The 24,551-nt window shown below is 43.7% G+C and overlaps 1 protein-coding gene across 2 annotated transcripts in view; it reads right to left on the bottom strand.

The window, feature by feature from the left end:
- The window catches only part of kpnb3 (karyopherin (importin) beta 3), a 28,178-nt gene extending 5,115 nt beyond the window's left edge, over positions 1-23,063 (bottom strand). Inside the window, exons 1-21 of one of the 2 annotated variants that reach the window (XM_056300944.1) lie at positions 22,936-23,063; positions 21,141-21,221; positions 19,378-19,570; positions 18,982-19,084; positions 18,702-18,798; positions 18,392-18,496; positions 18,086-18,208; positions 17,482-17,602; positions 17,135-17,222; positions 16,852-16,958; positions 15,447-15,571; positions 15,054-15,143; positions 13,723-13,896; positions 12,899-13,117; positions 4,356-4,439; positions 4,118-4,250; positions 2,820-2,941; positions 1,149-1,245; positions 659-831; positions 258-369; positions 62-117 (exon numbers count right to left, since the gene is read on the bottom strand). In XM_056300944.1, coding sequence (XP_056156919.1) covers positions 62-117; positions 258-369; positions 659-831; positions 1,149-1,245; positions 2,820-2,941; positions 4,118-4,250; positions 4,356-4,439; positions 12,899-13,117; positions 13,723-13,896; positions 15,054-15,143; positions 15,447-15,571; positions 16,852-16,958; positions 17,135-17,222; positions 17,482-17,602; positions 18,086-18,208; positions 18,392-18,496; positions 18,702-18,798; positions 18,982-19,084; positions 19,378-19,570; positions 21,141-21,221; positions 22,936-23,013 — 2,481 coding nt within the window. In that variant the 5' untranslated portion in view covers positions 23,014-23,063. Of the gene's footprint in view, positions 1-61; positions 118-257; positions 370-658; positions 832-1,148; positions 1,246-2,819; positions 2,942-4,117; positions 4,251-4,355; positions 4,440-12,898; positions 13,118-13,722; positions 13,897-15,053; positions 15,144-15,446; positions 15,572-16,851; positions 16,959-17,134; positions 17,223-17,481; positions 17,603-18,085; positions 18,274-18,391; positions 18,497-18,701; positions 18,799-18,981; positions 19,085-19,377; positions 19,571-21,140; positions 21,222-22,935 lie in introns of those variants that run through there. The other variant, XM_056300945.1, reaches the window with a different exon arrangement.
- Positions 23,064-24,551: the final 1,488 nt, after the last annotated feature.

Raw genomic sequence — 24,551 nt, 5'->3', positions numbered from 1 at the left:
GACATGTGGGATGAAAACCTAATAACAGCACAAGCTCCTTCACGTCAGTGGAAATATTTACCTCATCTTGTAATGTTTCCTCCACTTGCTCATCATAGTCTTCATCTTGTCTTTTGGCTGTGGATGACAAAATATCATGAGACAAATTAAAAGTGTATCCTAAGTCAATGTCGATTAAATCAGTGCCAGGTAAGACCTGTCCATGCGTCCTATAGAAGTCTTTAAGGTAATTCAAAGTCCACGTCGCTGTGCCTTACCCTGTCTGAGCTCCTGGTTTTTAAAGTGCTCCTCCAGCTTCCCTTTCAGAATACCGCCCAGCTCTTCAAAGTGCTCGTTGTTCAGGCAGCCGTCTCCCATCAGCTCAATACACTACAGGTTTAACGAAAAAGCCATCAGTTAGGTGCTACTGACAGTCCCGAAACCACTGTGCCAACTGCATGTCACACTTTTTACCATGGCTAGTAGCAATATCATAACTGGGAGGAAAACAAAACTCATTTCCATATCTTTCAAACTGGTGAACATGGAAAGTTTTGGGGCTCTGTATTAAACACCTATTTAGCTGTGTGTGTGCATGGGGGGGGGGGGGTCTTTACTGAAGTTTCAGTGTTAAAAAGCAACGAAGATAATTGCAATCTGAAAAATTGTTTCATATTACCTTGGCGAAAGAATGCATGATTTCCGAAAGGACGTCTGAGTCTGGCTCTGTGCCGATGGACTTGATGAGGGCGTCGCACATAAAATGCCACATCTGGGTAAGGTACTCGGGTCCACGAACCCGAGCGCACTCCAGTAGCAGGGGCATGGACTCGGCTGCTGCCACCCGGACCCGTGGACCAGTCAAGGAACACACCATGAAGCCCATGTCTCTTATCCCTCTACACACACACACTGCTTGAAACCTGCACAGTGTGGCTGAATTTAGAGAAGACTACAATTCGTTTCAAACTATAATGGTTTGCTAAATTAGTTGTGCGCTTGAGACGGATACAGAACACAATTATTCCATACATCCCTCAACCAAATGTGCTCTGTCCTAGTAATGAATAGGCATGTCTACAATAGACTGAAAAACACATTCCTTCTACTACCAAACCATCCTTTGCTCATCGTTTAAAAAGTTAAAATGTTGTCCACAAGAAGGATATCATCATGGAAGTAGAACTTGAGTAGAGGCACCATCAGCTTCACCACTTGTTCCGTGTATTCCACGAACCCCTCCTTCAGCTCTTTGGCATAGCACACCTGGGGGGGAAAAAGACCACAACACGCCTTAAATCTGGTCCACAGGAGCTACGACAGATGATGCTAAATGAGCGGATGCAAAACGAACAGGACCCTCACCGATGAATATAAATAACCACATATAGCTATCGGACACCATCAACCCCAGGCAAGAAACTTGTTTTCTGCTCCCCCACCCACCCTTTAAGAAGTCAGAGAGTAAGATCAGCTGCAGAGCAATGCCCCAGAAATTGGTAGAGGTTCAGTGTCCTGCCCAAAGACACTTCAGCACAGATAACACTTTCCATCATTAAGCCTCACAACACCAACCTTCTGTTTAAACAACTTTTATCCTACTCAAGGCATAATGAAAATTTACATAAAAAAGGAAGGGGGACTCTGCTGCAGAGTTCAACCAGCAGGTACACCATGTCAAATTTATACAAGATGGGCTGGGCTGTCGGGGTAGCGTAGCGGTCTATTCTATTGCCTACCAACGCGGGGATCACCGGTTCGAATCCCCGTTACCTCCGGCTTGGTTGGCCATGTCTGTGGGTGGGAAGCTGGATGTGGGTATGTGTCCTGGTTGCTGCACTAGTGCCTCCTCTGGTCGGTCAGGGCGCCTGTTCTGGGGGGAGGGGGAACTGGGGGGAATAGCGTGATCCTGCCACACGCTATGTCCCCCTGGCGACACATTCTTTCGTATTTCTGATTATTACTTCTACTGTCGACACAGAGAACGTGTCGAAAGTCGGTCGTTTAATCAACATATTTTTTCACATCCCTATTAACTGCCCCTGACTCTTCTTATTAGTGTATCACACCACACTTTAGCCCCACTTAACCTTAACAATGCAGCACTGCGTTTGAAGGGACAGCGCTAGCAAAGTAAAACAGTACTGTTAGCCAGTATTTAACTGGTGTTTGACTCACATGCAGCTGGGCTCCCATTCATTGTTTTGACCCCGACTTCCCATTCATTATTATCCAACTCTCTCAACAATGCCCAACACACATTTGTGAAACCACTGCCCCTAGCTAGGGTTGAATCACAAACCTTAAACCTTTGCAGGCAAAACAAGCTAGCAAGTAGGGATGGAGAAAACTCACAAACTCGAACTTGATCTGTAGCATCGCTTGCATACAGTAGCTAGGGGTTGCTGGAATCCTTTGCCTTTCTGGATAATTCGCCTCAAATGCAAAGTAGCTGATATTTCCTGTTTTCTTTGTCAATCAAAATTGGTCGTGGAGGGTTGACAATCTGTAGGCTTCTTGCCGTCTTTAGTTTAATAAACTACATTAACAACAAGACAAATTGAGCGCATGACGACTCGAGAACTGGGAGCTCGATGTAGACTTGTGTGTGTGTGTCTCTCAGAGCGGAGCAGGTGAGAAATATTATTCCTTTTGGGGAGCTCCGATAGATCGCCTAGTAGTTAATTTTAAGCTAAGGGAAAGTTTTTTAAATTATAAATTTCAATTTTAAAGTTAAGTTTTTCTCATAAAAAAAGAAAAGTGCATAAAAAGCCACCATGCAACCCTGCAGGTTGGTCCATCTATCTGACCCCACCCCTTTGTGAGCATGCCAGACTCACCAGCATCTGGCAGGCGGTGGCCTTCTCCTCAAGGCCGGCGGTTTTGATGCCGAAGCTCTGCTGGTCTCCCAGGTTGACAAACTCCCAGCCGTCATCTTCAGATATGTTCTCCATGTCCTGGGCTGGAAGAGGTACAAGTATGTTTCTCATTTTGCTCTAATCCATTCCCCTCATGGACATGTTATTGCAGTGACAAAAATGGCAGAGGCAGGCAATAACTTAATTTACTGCTCTAGATCAGACCTCCTATTTCAATGGCATACACAGAAAAGCAGTTACTACAAGTCCTCATCCATCCATCCATTATCCAAACCGCTTATCCTGCTCTTGGGGTCGCAGGGATGCTGGAGCCTATCCCAGCAGTCATTGGGTGGCAGGCGGGGAGAAACCCTGGACAGGCCACCAGTTTATCACAGGGCCAACACACACACGCACACATATATTCACACCTGGGGACAATTTATGCAGGATGGAAGAAAAAAAACCAAAACTGAATTATTCTTTTAAACTGAGATAATTTGATTTCTCAAACCTCTTCTTCGTTCCGCTCTCATTCATTCTTCAATATGAAGAACATAATGTCCTTTGACCATTTCAACAGTCAGGACGTTCTCATGACCTTTATACCAAAACTATACATCAGCCTCCAGTTGAAGGTGACCTGCGAGGGATCAATATCTGGACATCAGCTCAACCAATCCCATTCAGTCAGTTCGAAATCAATTCGAAACGTCTTTTACGATACTTCTGTATGTTATCTAACTTTATTTTCTTCTAATGTACAAGAAAAAAACCCACAAAAACCCCTTCATAAATCTTCCTCCTCCTACTTTTGGAGTGCCGCTGTCGTTTTCTCAGAAGAATCAAAGGCCAAAGGCCATTTTAAACCCAACCTAACTTTACATTACTTTATACAGAACTTCCAAGTCGCCATAAGCCCTGCCTGCAGTCGTGGTTGGGACATGTGGGCAGTGTGGTGGTTTAGACTGAGGTCAGCAAGAGTTTGTCTTTTGTTTTTCGCTGGATATTGAAAAGCGAGACATGGAGATGAACTTTATGACAGAACATCTGCAACCTGCTCTCCATCCATCCACTAGGTAAATTTCAATAAATAAAACAAAACCCGTCACTGCACAATGGATATGAATTGTATAAAGTGAAATAAAACCCCAGGATCATCATTGGTTTCCAGCTATGTAATTAAATGGTCCATTGACACAACCTGCCCGAGTGCAACTAGGTTGACCCATTAGAAGCAAGTACCAGTTGTGACCACAAGAGGGAGTGTTAAAGCTTACTGTCAAGAAGAGCCACCTCTGGCTTGATGGAGGCCGTCTTCATCAGGGGACCCATTACCACTGGCAGGTATTGTTGAAACTCCTTCCCCAGGATCTTACACATTCTCGCCCAGGCTGAAATCATGTACGAGATCTAACGAACACACACATTCACAGATTCAACTTTGAGTTTAACCCACCCCCCCACCCCCCCAAGACTGAGCTATAATCACGTTATGATAGATATGTGGTTTTCTACCTGAGGGTCATCATCGTCCAGATCATTGAAGTCTGTCTGGGTCTTGAGGAGCAGCTGCATCACAGCTGAAGCATCAGGCATGAACTATCACAACCCAGAGAGAGGGAGAAAACAGGGTTAACCCAACGGAAGCAACCGATAACATTTCTGTTGTAATCAACATCCCTTCCCATGTTAAAGCTGGGTTTCTATGCAGCAACTCAATACAATTTCATAGCGTGTAGGTCAGGGCAATATCGACAACTTTTTTCAATATTTCACACTGACTTTACAAGTTATTGTGGCATAGCATCCAACTGCGTGTAATACGAGTAGACAAACTGATTATAGCAATAAATAAATAAATAAAAAACTGCATCTTCAAGCTGGCCCAGCAGTCATTTTCTTATGGCTTTCCTGGTTCACTGGGTTTCATTAGAATGCGATTAAGAAATGTGCTTTATTAATCACTGTGGGGAAATTCATCCTCTGGATTTAACCCATCCCAACACACACTGTAGCTAGGATCAGCGCCTGGGGACCAACCCCAGTTCTTGCCATGCCTCAGTCAGGGGCACAGACAGGAGTAGTAACCCTAACATAGTACATGTCTTTTGATGGTCAATGTCATGGTTGGTCTTTTCATAAACAAGGTCCAACCACGTCAGCAAACTTTAAGAACCTTCATTTGAAACTCCTGACAGGAACGTCTCGAGTCAATCTTTACATCATTAGCTTCTCCCTTTACGAATGCTGCCCAACTAGCGTGGCGAGCGCAGTCTGCCGTTAAGCAATTTGGTTATTCCTAACAATGTTTATGAGATTTCAAAGGACAAAATTATAACCGAGCCGATCTTTTTGCACATTTTACAAATTCTTATCATAGACTGAATAAGTAGAAAACATGGATGCCCCCTGGTTATTATTTTTTTACAACAAAACATTTTTTTTATAATTAATTGCAAGGCAGGGAAATAGAACAATTTAAATAAATTCAACCACACCATCAGACAATTTTCAAAGGTTATATTAAACCAAAAGGGAAAGAAAAAAAATTCCGTATAATTCAGTTCAGTATATAAAATAAATATACTTCACTTTGGGACTTCCCGGTTATCACTATCAGTTCAGTTCACTCAAACAAAAATACTCCACTTCGGGATTTCCCAAATATACATTAAAAATAAAAAAAAATTAAAAATAAAAAAAAAAACTCAAAACAAGGAAGTACTCCCAATTGCAGTTCAGTTAACTCACAAACAAAAATCCACAACCCGCCTCCCCAAAGCTTTAGTCAAGAGGAGAAAAGACAAATGGTCATCCAGCTTTCACTGACTCACGGTTACCGTGGTGAGTGACTAAGCTGTTGTCAAGTCTTTGGAGATGTTTAGCTGTCGGATCCTTGACGGATTCCTTGACGATGAGAGCAGATGATTTTTCATGGGGACACACATGAATATTTAACAAACACGGACTTAATACGGTGCAAAGGTCTGTGTAGGCTGACGAAGTAGCGGTCTAACTTCTTACTGATTTATGCAATTCATCATAAAGGGGCCGGTCTTTCCAAAAGCAGGTAAATCAGGGCCATATCACTGGTTTGATAGGACTGGTGGGCGTGTGGAGGTGAGTGAAAACAGACTGATGGCTGGAAACACATATTATTTATAACATAATTTGGGGAATTGCAATACTAGCTAGTTATTGCATCATGGGGCGGAGACAAAGTGAGAACGAAAAGAATCGGAATTTTTTTTTGCCCCCCCTTTCTCCCCAGTTGTACTTGGCCCAATTACCCCACTCTTTCGAGCTGTTCTGGTCGCTGCTCCACCTCCTCTGCCGATCTGGGGAGGTCTGCAGACTAGTGCTGGATGATTAATTTAATCGCAATCGCGACGTCGGCCTGTGCCGTTATATAACTGCAAAAGGCTGCGATTTAAGTAAATAATAAAATGTGCGTATGTGAACATCTGTGTGCAGTCTGCATATCTACACCCACAATCAAGAGATGACCAATCAGTCTGTTTAGGCGGTGAAGCATGTGCAGTCTACAGTCACATCGACTAGCCGGTACGCTGTGTGTAGACCAGAAAGATTTTGTTTCAGTTGACATTATATTGATGGCAGATGTAAGGCCTTGTGGATCTTTTACTAGTTCATCTGGTTGCCTTTTCACTATCCATTAAGTGTAATCGTTCTTTTTGTACGCTTTTGTACAGTTATGGTTACAGGCGGTCTCCACCTCCCTACACTCGTATTTTCAATGTATTCATTTGCCAAACAAGACAAAATGCACAATAAAAAGTTAAAGATGAATTTGATTGATAGTATGAGAATGTTCTCAGTCATCCAGGTCATGGTTATCCAAAGGAGTATAAACCAAGTGCAACTGCACTTGGTATATATCCGTGAAAACGTTTCACCTCTCATCCAAGAGGCTTCCTCAGTTCCTGCCTGATTGATAGCATTATTTATTTTTCAAATGTTCTCTGTTAGCTATTTTAGATATCGTTATTGGGTGGCACGGTGGCGCAGTGGTTAGCACAGTCGCCTCACAGCAATAAGGTCCTGTAGTCTAACCTTGGGGGTCGTCCTCTGTGTGGAGTTTGCATGTTCGTGTCTGCGTGGATTTCCTCCGGGTGCTCTGGTTTCCTCCCACAGTCCAAAGACATGTGGGTCAGGTGGATCAACCATGCTAAATTGTCCCTAGGTGTGAACGTGTCGGCCCTGTGATGGTCTGGCGGCCTGTCCAGGGTGTCTCCCTGCCTGCTGCCCAATGACTGCTGGGATAGGCTCCAGCATCCCTGCAAACCTGAGCAGGATAAGTTATTTGGATAATGGATGGATATCGTTACGGTGAATTCTTTTGGCCACAATAATAATTCTGCCCATCCATTTATGTGCTTTGTTTGTATTTGGCTCTCCCTAGCGGCGCTATAAAAGCGGCAATATTTCCATAGCAGGAAGTACTACAGCCTCCCAATGACTGCTGGGATAGACTCCAGCATACCCGCAACCCTGAGAGCAGGACAAGCGGTTTGGATAATGGATGGATGGAAGTACTATAGCTATGACCCTTGAGCTATAAAATAAGGAATTTAGCTCAGTATTGACCAAGTTTCTCCTGTGGCAGACCTGTTCCGTCTTTAATCTGCTGCCATCGTTTGTTTTGTGCATGTGAAAGCATCGTCTGTAAGTACTTACATTTGTATACTATTGAAATAACATATACCAGGGAATATATGAGATGATGACGCACTTATAACTTTGTAAAGAGCTATGTTTGGGAATGTTGTAACTATTAGCATGTTAGCTGGGTCTGCTAACTGTCCTATTCCTTTTCTATGTAGCAGCTAGCTCGTGCCATTTGGATGCTTGTGAAAGAGAAATTGCTTTGCTTCTTATTTCGTGATTGTTTAACTGTAAAACAAATCACACTTTATTCGTAAAAATGCATACATTTAGAGTTTATTCAATATGTACAAGAGAATGATTTACATTTGGATAGTTATATTTCCTCAGCGCAATGTTGTAATGTACAGTATTCAGAATTGGATTTCCTGTATATTTTCCATCCATCCATTATCCAAACTGCTTATCCTGCTCAGGGTCGTGGGGATGCTGGAGCCTATCCCAGCAGTCACTGGACAGCAGGCGGGGAAACACCCTGGACAGGCCGCCAGTCCATCTCACACTCACTCACACACACACACACACACACACACACACACACACACACCCCCTAGGGACAATTTAGTGTGGCTGCTTCACCTGACCTACGCGTCTTTGGGCTGTGGGAGGAACCCGGAGCACCTGGAGGAAACCCACGCAGATATGAGGAGAACATGCAAACTCCACACAGAGGACGACCTGGGATGACCCCCAAGGTTTGACTACCCCAGGGCTTGAACCCAGGACCCTCCTGCTGTGAGGTGATCGACCATGCCGCCCTAATATTTCAACATTATTTTTAAAACTATTCAATTATCATTTGCATAATAATGCAATGTAAAGTATTATTTCACAGTTTCACTCTTAATTCATCAATGCATCCCAGCATCTTGATAAACCTGAAAACTAAGATGAATCCTGACTCTTCTGCATTTAATGGATGGAGTTTGGCTGGCTGTTAAATTGGTGTTGGTACACACAATCAGAAAAGACGACCAGTCCTACAAGCAAAAACAAATTTCATGGTAGGAGACTGCAAACGGATTCTGCGACATCATGCACAAAGACGATAAGCTAATGGCCCCTGCAGAAGAAAGCAAACCCAGTACCAATGCAGAGGGAAACATGATCACAATAGACCAAGCATTAGTGTCAGGCTCAAGACATTCCAGTTCATCACGATCATCATCCAGGTCTGCATCATCAGCCAGCATAGCAACAGCTATAGCGCGAGCACACGCTGAAGCTGCATGGGTGCGTGTATTGTTTACAAAGAAAGAATGCAATTAAGTCAGACAAAATCAGATTAGAGATGACCCACCAGCTAGACAAAGCCAAACTGGAGGCAGATTTCGAGGTTATACATCACAAAAAGGAAGTAGCTGCTGCTCTAGCTCAGGCAGAAGTATTAGAGACGACAGTGGCAGGGATGAAGGAAGATATTTCCAAAGCGGCAAGCCGACCAGTATCACTACGGAGCAAAGCTGAGTGCACAAGGGACTATGTTACGGCACCATAACCGATCGCAAACAATATACTTCCACTGATAAATCATCCCAGCTGCATGATTCGTCACAGCAAAGTGAGGGAAAGTTAGGAGCCTCCAGTCCTCATTTGTTTTACCCTTGGCAGAGAGCACCCCCAGGTGAGAGTATATGCAACACCACTTCAGCAGCCAGAAGCTCCAGGTATGTTGGACTTTGCTAAATACCTGGCACGCCGCGAACTTGTAAATAAATACAAGTCTTGTGCAGTTCGATGACTGTCCTGAGACCTTTAGAGCATTGAGGTCAGCCTTTGTTGGTGCCATTCAGGGGTTGGACCTTATAGCTAGTGAAGAGCTCGACTTACTCACCAAGGCTAGGCAAAGAAACTTCTGAGTACGTGAAAAGGTTGCTGTCAGTTCATGTGAGTGACCCTAGTATAGCGCTAGACATGGCCTGGAAAAGGTTGAGTGTTATGGCGTCTCAGATTATTGAGAATGCTCTTTTCAAAAAACTACAAAGCTTCCCTTAAATCTTTTTAAAAAGACTCTGTCAAGTTAAAGGAACTGGGAGAGCTCCTAATGGAACTCCAGGCTGCGAAAGAAGATGGCTACCTAACTGGCGTAGCGTATTCGGACACTGCCAGAGGTATCAACCCTATAGTGGAAAAACTGCCCCACTATCTGCAAGAAAAGTGGATCTCTCGTGGCATGAAATACAAATAGGAAAACAATACCTCCTTCCCTCCATTCTGGTATTTCACTAATTTCATCTGTTATGAGGCAAAGGCCAGAAATGACCCAAGTTTTGCCATTCCAAGCAACAACTATCCAAAAGGTGAGGAACCCACATCCAAACACAGCCATCAGAGAATGCCCATCTCTGTCCACAAAATGGAGATAACCCCCAAGGCCTCCCCCAGCACAGATTTAGCCATCAGCAAGGATGATCTTAGTAAAAACTGCCCAATCCTCAATGAACCTCATCCATTGAGGAAGTGTCGTGGCTTCAGAATGGAGATGTTAGAGGAGCGTAAAACTTACCTGAAGGACCATGGCATCTGCTTCCAATGCTGTGCAACCTGTTCTAACCTTGCACACAATTGCAAAGCCCCAGTCAAGTGCACAGAGTATGACAGCCAAGACCACATCACTGCACTCCACCCAGGTCCACTGCCCTGGGCTTCAAACGCCTCCAGCCCTTCTTCAGAGCATGACGGGGAGGAAGACAACCACCCCCACCCCATCTTCAGCACCTCCGGTAAATAGTGCATGCACTGAAATCTGCAGCAAAGGTCTTCCAGGTCTTGCTCGAAAATATACTTGGTCCAAGTGTATCCAGCAGGTAAGCCCAAGGTCACCGTGAAGATGTATGCAATGCTCGACAACCAGAGCAATAGGTCATTAGCGAAGCCAGAGTTTTTGGAGCACTTTGACATAAATAGCCATGCATCTCCATACTTGCTGAAAACCTGTGCCAGTGTTATCGAAACTTCTGGGAAAAGAGCTGACGGCTTCCAGATAGAGCCTGTATATGGCGGCATTAGTTTGACACTCCCAATTCTGCTTGAATGCAGTGAAACACCAGATGGCAGAACTGAGATACCTACGCCAGAGGTGGCTCAGAAATATCCTCACCTGAAGTCTATCGCCTCTGAGATCCCAGAATTGGACCCAAATGCCTAGATCCTCCTCCTGCTGGGCCGCGACATCCTGAGGATTCAGAAGGTGAGACGCCAGAAAAATGGGCCCCACGATTCCCCGTTTGCTCTCAAGCGGGATCTAGAATGGGTCCTGGGGGGTGATGTTTGTTTGGGGAATTCACACAAACCAAGTGTGCACAGCTGCAAGACAAACGTGCTAGAAAATGGCAGGCCTTAATTCTTTACTCCATGTCAAAACCACATTCACCTGAAAAAGAGGCTAAGCATCAAAGATGAAAAGCACAGTATCCCTTGCATCCTTAAAAGCAGCTTAACAGGCAGAGAAGATGATCACCTCAGCTGTTCGGTGGTTCAAGCGTACAAGGAATGACAACAAGGTTGCTCTCTCCAATGAGGATGAGTTCTTCCTGGAGACCATGGACAAAGAGATCTACAGGGATGAAAACAACAGCTGGGCTGCCCCGCTCCCCTTTAAGTGCCCAAGGCCTCGATTCCCCAATAACAGGGTGCAAGCACTTACTCGCCTCTCCTCTCATACTCACCCCAGCTATGTTGCTCACCCTAAAAGTTGGTGCCCCTCCTCCTCCAAGAAACTTCTCAGACACTAACCTGTTTAGACAACATTGGAAACAGGTGCAGAGTCTTGCTGACAATTTTTGGCATTGCTGGAGATGTGAATACCTTCCCACTCTGCAGACCCATCGCAAATGGAACGCATCTCAGACTAACATCCAAAAAGGAGCCCTTGTACTGCTGAGAGACACTCAGCCAGTTTGGAATGAATGGCCCATGGTGCTTGTCTCCAAGGTCTTTCCTAGTGCAGATAGAAAGATACGTAAAATTGAAGTATAGGTCACCAAAGGACCAAGTAAGAAGTACCTTACGCTGGTGTCCGGGTGGCGTGGTGGTCTATTCCATTGCCTACCAATACGGGGAACGCTGGTTTGAATCCCCGTGTTACCTCCAGCTTGGTTGGGCGTCCCTACAGACACAATTGGCCGTGTCTGCGGGTGGGAAGCCAGATGTGATGTGGGTAGGTGTCCTGGTCCTACACTAATGCCTCCTCTGGTTTGTAGGGGCGCCTGTTCAGTGGGGAGGGGGAACAGGGTGATCCTCCCACACGCTACATCCCCTGGCGAAACTCCTCATTGTCAGGTGAAAAGAAGCAGCTGGCGACTCCACATGTACTGGAGGAGACATGTGGTAGTCTGCAGCCCTCCCCGGATCGGCAGAGGGGGTGGGGTAGCAGCCGGGACGGCTCGGAAGAATGGGGTACTTGGCAAAGTACAATTGGGGAGAAAAAAAAAGAAGGGGGGGGGTTGCCCCCCCCCAAAAAAGTACCTTAGGCCAGTGAATGAGATTATACTTCTTCCGTCTAAGAGATCAAAATGGACAGTAGTTATTACATCTTTCAGATGTCAGGCTGGGAGTATTCTGGCCATCCCTTTATTTGCTTTTTTGCATTTGGCTCCCCCTAGCAGTGCTAGGCGCTATAAAAGCGGCAATATTTCCAAAGCAGGAAGTACCATCGTCTGTAAGTACTCATCTTTGTATACTATTGAAATAACATATACCAGGGAATATATGTGATGATGACGCATTTATAACTTTGTAAAGAGCTTTAATGTTTGGGAATGTTGTAACTATTAGCATATTAGCCCGGTTTGCTAATTGTCCTATTCCTTTGCTATGTAGCAGCTAGCTTGTGCCATTTGGATGCTTGTTAAAGAGAAAATGCTTTGTTTCTTATTTCGTGACTGCTTAGCTATAAAACAAATCACACTTTATCTGTAAAAATGCATACATTTAGAGTTTATTCAATATGTACAAGAGAACTATTTACATTTGGATAGTTATTTACATTTTGTTATATTTCCTCAGTGTAATGTTGTAATGCACAGTATTCAGAATAGGATTGCTTATACATTTCATTATTTTACAGTTTCACTCTTAATTCATGAATGCATCCTGGCATCTTACTGAACCTGAAAACTAAGATGAATCCTGACTCTTCTGCATTTAATGGATGGAGTTTGGCTGGCTGTTAAATTGGTGTTGGTACACACAATGAAAACAGTACAATAATCGTGTAGTGAAAATCGAATGTCGTGACAGCCCTAAGTAGACTGTAAGCTGCTATATCATCAGAATCTTCCCATTAAGACAAAAATTGAAAACCAATGATCATATCGCTCACCCTTTGCACAAAAGGTGTGCCATGGTGAAGGCGGTGTGGTGCTGCTTACCTTCTCCTTGCCCACTGCCAGGCCAATGAGGCTGATACATTCTATGGTCTTGCCACGAAGCAGGCGCAGCTCCTTCTGCACGGCATTCTCCACAATGTGCTTCAGTGAGGGCATGAACAGGTCATAGTAGGGCACAAACTTCTCCTCGGCCGTGTCGGCCACCGAGGCAATGGATGTCACCACCTGCTCCAGTACGAGCTTGGTGCCCCTCTGAATCAGCTGGGTGAGGAGAGAGAGATGTCAGACTTCTATGTGTCAATAGTCTGCTGCGGTGGTTCCTGAGTAATGCTGGATTTCTATGCTGTCAGGTATTCAGTTATTAGAGCAGGTGAACAAAATTAAACTACCTGGCAGAACTGAAAATCAACAGTACTATGGACCTCAGGTACCAGAGTTATGGAAGAACAGAACAAAAAAGGTCCCTGCCCATAAGAGAGATGCAAAGTCCCTTTGGATACATTTAGACCGCTTGGCACAAGTGACTCAATTCAGATTTTTTGCTCGTGTGGTAGATTGGATAAGTATTATGACCATGTAACCAGGAAAACAAAAAGCTACACATCATATTTTTAGTAATGTGGTATACACACATTGGTGACAAAACTCATGTAAGCCTACGCATGCAGGTTGTTTCAAGTGCAAACCAAACATTTTTTCGTTTATGCACAGGAGTCAGATATGGGTCACATTTAAAAGGACATGTTAACAGGAAGTCCAAAAGAAAAAAGGATTATGGGGAAGAAGAAGAAAGAAAAAAAAAGGAACTGGGCAACAAGACCTGCTGCGTAAACATAGCCTTACGTAAATACAGAGCTCCAACCCACCTCCTGAAGCTTGGCTACCATAATGACATGCAGATGCTGCACCAGGCTGTCTAGGTAAGGGATGAGCAGCGATTTGGGACAGTCCTCTGTGAAGTTGATGAGGGCAGCAGCTGCATGCGCCTGCACCCTGGGGTTGCTCTGGTCTTCCATGGTCTGAAGCAGGGCAGAGATCACCTGGGAGACAAGGATTTACAATCATGTCATAAAAATTGAGTTAATGATAATTTGATGAGAGTCTGAGGAAACAGTGAATAAAGCAAACTGATTAAAAAAAAAAAAATCACAATACACAACTACACTTGGCTGCTTTGCCAAGGGAGCTTTTGGCAGCAATTCTGGTAGATCAAAATGAAACGACACATTTTTAAATTCCACGCTTCATGACCGTCTTAAAGTCAGGGTTAATTCACATTTCTACCAATAAATTTCCATGCCTTTGAGGCAAATTTTCATGACGATAAATTTTGAAACATCTGTGTATACAATAAAAATCCATGTCAAAATTTACCACAGTATCTTAACTGAAATCATATTATACTTCTCAGTCGATCTTAACTGAACCACATATATTTGTTACTTTGTGAAGCAAATTTCCATGAGTTTTCCAAATCTGCCTGGGTTTATTTTTCCAAATCTTCTCCAGGCCTGGAAATTCCCGTTATAAAATTCCAAGCCTTTTCCAGCTTTTCATGACCGTACGTAACTTGTAAAATGTTATTCCCCCAGAAAACCGGTTTCCAACAGCCATTAACTGACCAATTGCCTTGCGAGTGATATAAATTCTCAGTAAATCACAAAATCCATTATGGGGCTTTAAACTCTCCTATGTGTGTCTTTATGCACGCTCAATAATCCAGATAAGAAAATCACAAAGCTGAATCAGTTGAACCGAGTGGGGGGTAAGAGTACATCTGTCGCATTCTTACAAAGCTGTCATTACAACCATTCTCAAATCCTCTGAATAGTACACATTGCCACGGAAACTAGTTAATGTTCATGGCAATTTGCCTGTGAAACCGAACACTTTCGGTCATTACGCGACTGTATTGTTTATAAGGGTGGGTGAGTAATGAAACGCTTCTCTCTCAATAAACGTTGTGTCGAGATGAACTGATTCAACTTTCTGTGATCTTCAATGTGTTGGGGGCAATGAGGAACCCACTGAAGTCACCCACTTTACCAGCTACAGCGGGATTTTAGATTGTATCATTCAGTTCTATGTCATCCCTGATCTGAGTCTCAAACAGTGTTGTAATGAACCTGATCAACTTAATCTTTCTTTAGTTAATAATGAACCCACTTTCATAGCTTTACATGACAGTTAAAGATACCTTATCATGGAACTTCTTTTGGAAGGTGGGTGCGAAATCTGTGGCCATCTGTCCAATGGCATTGCAGGCAGCGTAACGCACTCTGGGATGCTGAGGGCAGGCAAAGACAGGTCAAGTTTAAACTAGAGTAAAACACTAGCTCAACTTTGTAGTATGTGTATATGTAGTGATGTTTTTGCATTATGAATATTTTTGCAAGCTGGAGAACATTTCACAAATTAATGATTCAATATGTATAAATGTGAAAACATCTTACAGGGAAACAAATGGAACCAAAATCCAAAGTATTTCTCCAAGTGATTTTGAAATGCATTCCCACATAACACAATTACACAAAAACCCACAATAATACAACATTATGATATTTGAACCGCAATGTGATGTTTGTCTTACAGGGTCAGAGCAGAAGAGGAGGACAAAGCTGACTATCTCATTGAGAATAGCTTCCATCTGCTGGTGGCAGCCCTCACCAATGGCAGACAGAGCCATTAAACCGGCGTGGCGATACTTCCAGTCAGCTAGGGGTAAATGAAATACAGTTTATAGTGTTTACACTGCATTACAGCATATTACAGAAGCCCCATCAAAACGTTAACTAGCAAATAGCCCAACTTCATGTAGTCCACAACTATACATGTTGCTGGTGGTTAAGATAAATACGAAATCTTTTTTTGGGGACCCCCCCCCCTTTCTCCCCAATTGTATCCGGCCAATTACCCCACTCTTCCGAGCCTTCCCGGTCGCTGCTCCATCACCTCTGCTGATCCGGGGAGGGCTGCAGACTACCACATGCTTCCTCTGGTACATGTAGAGATGCCAGACGCTTCTTTTCACCTGACAGTGAGGAGTTTCGCTAGGGGGACGTAGCGCAAGTGAGGATCACGTTATTCCCCCCAGTTCCCCCTCCCACCCGAACAGGTGCCCTGACCGACCAGAGGAGAGGCTAGTGCAGCAACCAGGACAAATACCCACATCTGGCTTCCCACCCGCAGACACGGCCAATTGTGTCTGTAGGGATGCCTGACCAAGCCAGAAGCACACAGGGATTCGAACTGGGATCCCTGTGTTGGTACGCAACGGACTAGACCACTACCCGGACACCCATGAAATCTATTCTCAAAAGTAGATTTTATTCTTTTTTACAAAAGGAGAAAATGTCTGATAAACTGCAGATGTGAAGCACTACTATGAATTGGGTCCAACTGAATATGGACTTTCAGATGAATCAAACCATTTAATAGCTGTGAGGCTTACCAAAGCACATGTCACGACAAAACTACAAGCCAATAGTATGATCTGTAGGAGTGGGACTTGTGCTGGGCTGAAAACCAAGTTATTATTAATATTAAACTGTACTTGAATTCATTGTATTCTGGCCACCTGATCACCCCCCCGGTGTAATTCGCTCAATGATTCCTCCCTCTCCACCTAAAGCTGATGTGCGTTGAGTGTTCTGGCGCAAAATGGCTGCTGTGCATCACCCAGGTGGGTGCTACATATTGGTGGTGGTTGAGGTGAGTTTCCTCCCGTCACGTTGAAGTTCTTTGGGTGTCTAGATACAGCTCTATATAAATGTAATTTATTAATCCATTAAGCATTTTTCACAATTTGTTTTCACAAGCCTCTCTGAACACATTTTAACCTCAGAGTCCTGCTATCAAATTTTGTTTCCTTGACCCCCTGTGCATACACACATTTCCTCCCCTAAAGAGATGGACTGGTTTAAGTGCAGCGCGTTCTCTCAGGATTCTTCAACATTCATAATATTTGGAGGAATAAACTGTGGGTGTATACTTACGGTTCTGTAGCATCTGCATGATGTGCTGCTTGATCATTGGCAGCACGATCTTGCCTCCCAGCCCACAGGCAATTCTGTCCAGGGCACTCTCTCCAGCCACAGCATTACTGGTGGAACATGGAGGTAATTTGGTCTCAAAAAGAAACAGACTCTGCAAATGCTGACAAGAGGTTTTTTTCTTCTTCAAAAATCATGTACTTGGAAAAAAGCTGCATACGTTCCTAATCAAACAACTACACAATGCTGCTAAAAAGCAATGAACAAAAATAAGTGTGGGTCGCACCTGTCGAAGTCATCATCCTCCAGCTCATCGGCCATGGCCCACTCCTCATCCTCTTCCAGGTCCACCATCATGGCCAACATCTGGGGCACTGAGCAGAAACAAATATTGGGACACATATAAACAGTTGCATCTTAAAGTTAATGGGTTCAAAGTATATATATATATACATACATACATACATACATACACACACAAAAGAAAAAAAAATCAACATACCATTAAATAAATAAATCTGGACTCAGTTATTTTTACATTAAAAAAAAAAAGCATTTCGTTTCCAATATACATGTGGACAGTCATGGATATATGCTTTGGTGGCGATTGCCACTGGGCTTGCTCTCCCTCACCGCTCTGAGCCACGATGGCTGTGTGTTTCCTCAGCATGGCTGCTGCAGTCTCTGAGAGGGTGACAATGACCTCCAGTGCCAGCTGCCTCTGCATATTGGTCAAGTTGGTGTCTGCACACAACTGAAAAAGAAAACCATATCACATCCATTTACACCTGGAATTAAAATGCATTTTGACTGATCAGACAGCAAATAAAAATCCATGTGTATATGCACCAGAGACATACTAGTGCTAGACGGTTTAAACCCTGGGAGTTGTTTTGAGGAATATTGTGGCTGCAAATTGGCTATGAACAAGTGGAAACAGGCACAATGTCATCTTTGTACTCGTTACAGACAAAAATAGACTACACTGATGAAGGGAAAAGCACTGGTGGAGTGCAATACGAGCTCTACCCTGCAACCAGAGACTGATTTTGGAAAACAGGTGTAAAATTGGATGTTGACAAATCACATCCAAATAAAAGTCAGATAAAATGCCCATTTTAAGTTGGGCAAGTCACTGGTTTACTTCAAAGCTCTTGTAATGTAAGGCTTAGGGCGTGACGTTGCAGACTCCCTATTAAACATGGAGAATATGGTATGACAGCTGGTCCACACTTACCTTAAGACTGAGCTGTAAAGTAGGCTCTAGGTGGGGTCTCAAATATTTGGGTGCAGTGTCAGCTATCTCCACCAAAGACTTGAGCACCGAGTCATCTCCCTGGTAGCAAGACTCATTCACTGCCTGCATGTAGGGACAGGTATCACTCGTTTTGGACACCGATTTTCCTCAGGTTTCAGAATAAACAGCTATGGTGTCACACATGAATGACCAATTAACACAAACCAAAAGGCACACCCAATAAAATGGGTTTCGATGTTTTTGAATTGACTTATTGAGGATTAAGGATGACTAGGGTGCTCTCACCTGCAGAATGCCTGGTAGCAGATCAGAGAAGTGTTTCAGCAGGGCTGTGTTGCTCTCGTTGGACAAAACAAAGGAGGCTGCAGCACGTGCTGCCAGGGTACGAATCTGAAGGGTTTGGATGACATTAAAATAAATATAGAAATAATCTTTGTTACAACAATTAACTCCCTCTTTTACCCAGTTGTACAAGAGGTCAAACTTCTCTGACCAGTCCATCATCACTGACATGTGCATGTAGGACAACAGAGACTGACAGTTATGATTTTATGTCAATTAGTTATCCCATTAGCAAAACAATAAGAGATCCTACCTGTGGGTTCTCCTGGTCCTGCATGCACTGTGCCAGCATGCGCTTGATAACCTCCATATAATGCTGCTGCTGATTGCCAAATATCCCCGGGAAGTTCCTAAGAAAATGTGGTGCACAAACACATGTGTATGTCAGTCAGTCCAATCAAGCTGTGAATGTCTGAGCTCCTGTACCTGGCAAAGCTTGACTAATTGAGTTCAAATAATAGTTATATTGTCATCGCAAAGTGCACATATAAGCGAGATAAAGTTGTATGGACAGGGACAGAGTGGGATCTCACCAGAATATATGCAGGGCAGCTTCTCGCAGGCTGACACTCTGAGAATTGACAGAGTCAAACAGGAACTTGAGCAGCTCTGGCCACTGGTTGTTTCCGTCATCATCTTGAGAAAAATTAAAGACAAAGTACTATAGGAGTCAAATCTTTGCTAAATTACTTATGCCACCTGTTGTTGATAGATGGGGGATGAGGGTATGGTTGAAATATTTCAATGAGAATCAGGCTCACCTTCAATGTGGTCATTATGTTTATTGTAAAGTTCTCAAAAACACACACATTTTTAGAGTTTGCTTAATAAGTTTACTAATTTATTATTGTCTGGGTATAAATACACATTTGTGTGGACAGTTAAATGTTTAGGACTATGCATTTGCCTTAAAAAAGAAAAAGCCTTACCAATGAGGTTACGTGAGAGCTCAGCAGCGATATCACAGACCTTCTTGCGGATGTTGGGTGAGGTCTCCTGTTGGATGCTGGATAGCAGCTCTGTCTTGATGACTGTCTGCATCTCCACAGTCAGGCCTGGATAGATCTCCTCAAAGGAAGACGACAGCAACCGCCGTAACAGCACGGCCGCCATCTGCTTAACCTGTCAAGAGTAGAGACCGTTAAACATTATGGTTCAACATGGGTCACAGCTTCTATTAATTACACAAGCTTCCATTCAGATTCCTTTGGAGGGTCACATTTGATCATCATTTGTTCAATGACCAAGTTGAACATGACAGATTAGCCCGCTTTAGCAAATACTAGCATTTATTTTAAATATTTTGCCATTATTAGTAGTTAAAAGAATTATTAGTAGCTAAAAGTAGTCAAGAACTACTACCCTGTTACTTCAAGAACTACTACCGTAACTTGCTCTTAGCACTTATTGTATTCACTCATTTAAAAAAAAAAATCTCTTTCCTGCGCTTTTACTTCAACACTGGTTTTGCTCTTGGATGCTTGTTTAGAGAGAAGATGCACTTATGACCTCTGATGACTAGTAGTTCTCCTGATTTCCTACGTTAAATGCACTTATTGTAAGTTGCTTTGGATAAAAGCGTCGGCTAGATGACTATAATGTCCTGTAAAAGCACATTTGCAATCTGCCAATGATAGTTTTACCTCAGAACATTTCAGTATCACTACTTTGTGGACCGAACCTAAAGCTGAATAGAAACTACAACGTCATAATATGAAATGTACTTTTTTGATGTCAATGTGGCATATATGGACTGTCCAGCCATATCCCTAGCAAATTTGTACTGCTTGTGAAGTCATAATTAAAAATGTGCTTCAACAAAAACTTTGGCATCTCAAAAAAGGCAGTCACACTCTTCTAGGACCAGGCACATCTCAGCCTGTTCCTTTTTCCAGGCTCTTAAAAAAAACAAACAAAAAAACAAAACAAAAACAAAACAGACTTGCGATGGAGAAAGGGAGAGGAGGTATGAGAGGAGCAAACAGCTTGTGAACCCAGAGTAAACATGACCTGCCAAAATGCCACAACTATGACTCACACCAAAGCTCCATATGTAGGAGCAGATGCATTGCAATGGCAGGGACCCAAAACGTGCCAGTATAATACTGCTTAATTTTATCCATAGAAAACAGACAAAGTATCTCAACCATATCAATATTTTCAACACTAAAGTTGTGTAATTTTCATTGATAGAGGCTAGATATACATATCTTATGGTGAAGAGAAGGGCCACTAGGTATGTTTACTTGCAGACTAATCTGATCACAAACCCATAAAGGCATTACTTTGCCTCTCGAAACAGCCATGTATACTCTTTCATCTCATTATCTTTTTGGAATAAGCATAACACAACAGAAAACAGTTAATAGCCAACACTTGGGGCAGGGGAACAAATACTGAACACTACTGTTATGGTGTTCTGCAATAACTCAAGAGCTAAAAAAGGCAAAGGGAAGTGTGGAAAATGAGTAGACATGCTTGCCTGAGGACAGTCACAGACTGATAATTAGGTAAATTCTGCAAACCTTAAACCGATGACTAAAGAATTCTTGTGTAACCAGGCATTAGAGAAGCTGCAGTATTTTGAACCATATAAATGCTTCAATCAAAATATTGCCTCAATTTGATTACTCCCTGTAATCTGGATATTGGTTTGCAACATAATATACCCATTGTTGTTGAGTCTACCCACCTCCTCAGTGGCAGATGCATCTCTGATGGCCTGTAGCAAGAAGGTGATCTTGTCCTGACCAGGGATTGAATCATAGGCTTCCTGCCACAGAAATTAAGATACAACAGTGAGGCAAAAGGCAACAATATTTAGTTATGCATCTCCAACTCCAATGGGAATAGAAACACAAGGCACAGCAGTATCAGTTCCATGAATCAGCTTTTCAACTACAGGAGCCACACAATCATGAAAATATACATGAGATGATGATAATTAAAAAAAAAAAGTCAGGAAAACCACCCATTCCTCTTCACAGCATTATAAAAGGGAGCCCTTATGTCGTCAATGGTGCCACTAAATAGGTCTTGCGCAACCCTCATGCTTTACATTCAACTGGTTCCTCAGCTGTGCTAGCAATTTGAGATGGGATCCTCGGAATGGTGGAATCTCTCTTGCTCTAGCAAAGGACTTGGGAGGGACTTCTGAGTGTGTGCTGGTAGGGGAATGGATGGAACGAATGGATTCGATGTTGCATTTTATGACGGAGCTGCGGGTGTCTTTAGTAGATACTTTTTCATCCACTTCAGGTTCCCTTATGTCCAGATGAGCTCAAAGCTGTGGACCAAAATTGCTGCTGGGATACAGCAGGTTATGTCTTGCTGTCCTCATCGCAATATCTTAGAGGTGCAACCAACCATCTGAGGCTCTATAAATATTTGGTTAAAAACCAGGATCGCTGTGTAAACAAGGCAGGGAATAGTAAACGTCATGTATGCCTGGATTGATGGCTAAAGCAGGCCAGCTATGACATGGGCCGTTTCCAGCAGTACGAGAAATGTGTGGATGAGTCTATGCGTCTGTGTCTAAAGGATGGATTCCGATGAGCTTAGCCGCCGTGCCACCCAGTCACATTTTTATAAAAGGAAAGCGCTGACCACTCGCCAGGGATGGAGGGTGATAAGACTCAACGTACGCATCCAAAAGTCTACTACTGATGAGGAAGCGTTTGCAACAATGCGGTGTCGCGGATAAGAGGCTAATCACGGTGGGAAAAAAGTGAATAGGCCAGCTAGACTCCGGCCATACAAATCCTCTGGGAGTGACTAATCCTGTGAGCCTGCACCCAAGCGTAGACCAGAGACGAGGCTTTATAATGACGTGTGTGAAACTGAGCTAATAAGTCCGACGGGTTACATTGAAATCTGCATTAAAAAAAAACAGTCGTGCCCAGTTAGACCAGTCGATAAGGGAATAACAACTTTGGGCCTTATCGGGAGCACTCAGCTTGCTATAGATGAATGAAATGGTCCGCTAACCACTCTTGTCCCTTGGTTTTACCCAGATTGGCGTTGTACGATAAACCACGTTTAAAAAGACGGTTTCTGACAGTCGCGTTTAAGTCTTTAGCTAACAGCAAACACTTTAGCGCAACACGTCACATCCTCCGCGGTTACACGTTAGCTTGCTAGCGAGGGAGACTAGCTTCATGGGGTAGTTCCCCGACTCCTCCACCCAGGACCTTGAGTTGTGGTACGAGTTTCTGAGGCCGGGTAGCGTTGGCTAACTCACAAACTCGGACCATTTCATTCAAGAGTCCGACAGCTGGCTAGATTTATACTCCAGTATGTGCGTAACGCAAGTAGGGGCGGAGGAGTGAACAGGCGATAGTTAGCCGACTAGTTCTCCGTGTGTCGGCTTTCATCTTCACACGTGCGCTACCGAGGGGGGGGCTTGGTAGCCGGCGGGCTACCGGCGGGCTAACTTGGCTAACCGGCTCGGCTTGTCAACTGGGAAAATAGCGGCGGTTGTGCCTCACCTCCGCTTGTTTCCTGACGCCGTTGTCAGGGCTCATCAAGTTGCTCAGCAAGAGGTAGAACTGCTGCTGCTCCGCCATTGCAGTGAGATCCGGAGAAAGGACAACCCAGCGGAGAAGTCGTGTGACGAGCCCGGCAGACGCCGCGTTTCGCCGACCCCTGAGTTTGGGATAGACAATGAAACCACGATCCGATTGGTTCAGCTCATCCGGCCTACTCTCCGCCGATTGGCTCCGCGTTATGCAGTAAACGCAGCCGATTGGCTCACACGGCCGCTCGCGTCTCATTGGAAAGGATCGGTACGCCGAAGGGAACCCGCTGCTCCTACTGGACGGCGGGTGGGGTTGCGAAAGCGCGGGAAATGAACACGTTGAAACAAGGAAAATAGAAACAATATGGGAGGAGATTCGTGAAATTACTCCAAAATAGAATATGATTTAAAGTGTATGACCTTTATGGGAACAAATATTATTCTGTCATAATAGAGATCAAATGAACTTGAACGCTAGCTTTGCTACCTTTCAAATGAGAGCCCTGTGATGGACGGGCGCCCTGTCCAGGGTGTCTCCCCTCTCTCCCCGCCTGCCGCCCAATAACCGCTGGGATGGGCTCCAGCATCCCCGCCACCCTGAGAGCAGGATAAGCAGTTTGGATAATGGATGGAAGTTAAATGAGTAGCGAGGGTTACCTAGGCTGCTTTCGATGGGCCTAGTTCCACTTTTAACAGTCAGATTTCTTTTCTTCATTTATACGCTGTCCTTTTCACTCGCTTTAACGTTTCACGCTGACTAAACACAAGTGTGAGCAGCTGATAAATATATAATTACACCAACAAATTATGGCTCAGATGAGAATAGACGGCAGCTGACTGATGGCGGTCGTTATGACGCAACATCAAGGGGGGGGGATCAAATTCTCTAAATTATCATTACAAATAATTTCATTCACTAAACATGTGGTGTTTGACTGTAGCACACCAGTAACATATTGCGTGGTAGTAATAGCCTATCATCAATCCCCGTAAACTACCACAATAAACTGGGACCTCTATTCGATGATTAAAACGCAGCATAGACGTGACATGTCTACCACAGTAAAGCTACATCAGCAAGACCCTGATATGAGCTTTACACTGTGGACCCCCAAATAAACAGATACTTACCTTGTTGGGGGGATTTTTTTCGTTTAAAAGGGTCTGTAAAAGCAGAATGAGTATACTGTCAGCATCACTCAGTATCAGTAACCATAAGTGATATATGCAACTTGATTGATTGATTGATTGATTGATTGATTGATTGATTGATTGATTGATTGATCTGGAGGCGTTGCTGTGTCATGTGGTGAGGCTGTTAATATTGACCACTATTTAACCTTTTTTTGGCCTCCAAAATCAATTATCAATTTAGGTGGACAAGAGATTTTTTTTTAGTAGTAAACAGGTAAAGGAAAAAGGGCTGTCATTATAGGTACAATTGTTTTGGGGTAGCTAATCTCATAAACAATTGATCAATGAAGTGATCAGCAGAGGGCGCTGTTTAAAAGTTGTTCTTGTACAAGATAACGATCTGTTGGGTAAGGTCTTATCGGTGATATCTGAAAATATTTCAACACTGGCCTG

The sequence above is a fragment of the Lampris incognitus genome, chromosome 21, assembly GCF_029633865.1.
Source record: "Lampris incognitus isolate fLamInc1 chromosome 21, fLamInc1.hap2, whole genome shotgun sequence".
Taxonomy (NCBI): domain Eukaryota; kingdom Metazoa; phylum Chordata; class Actinopteri; order Lampriformes; family Lampridae; genus Lampris; species Lampris incognitus.
This window is presented reverse-complemented; position numbering and strand designations above follow the sequence as displayed.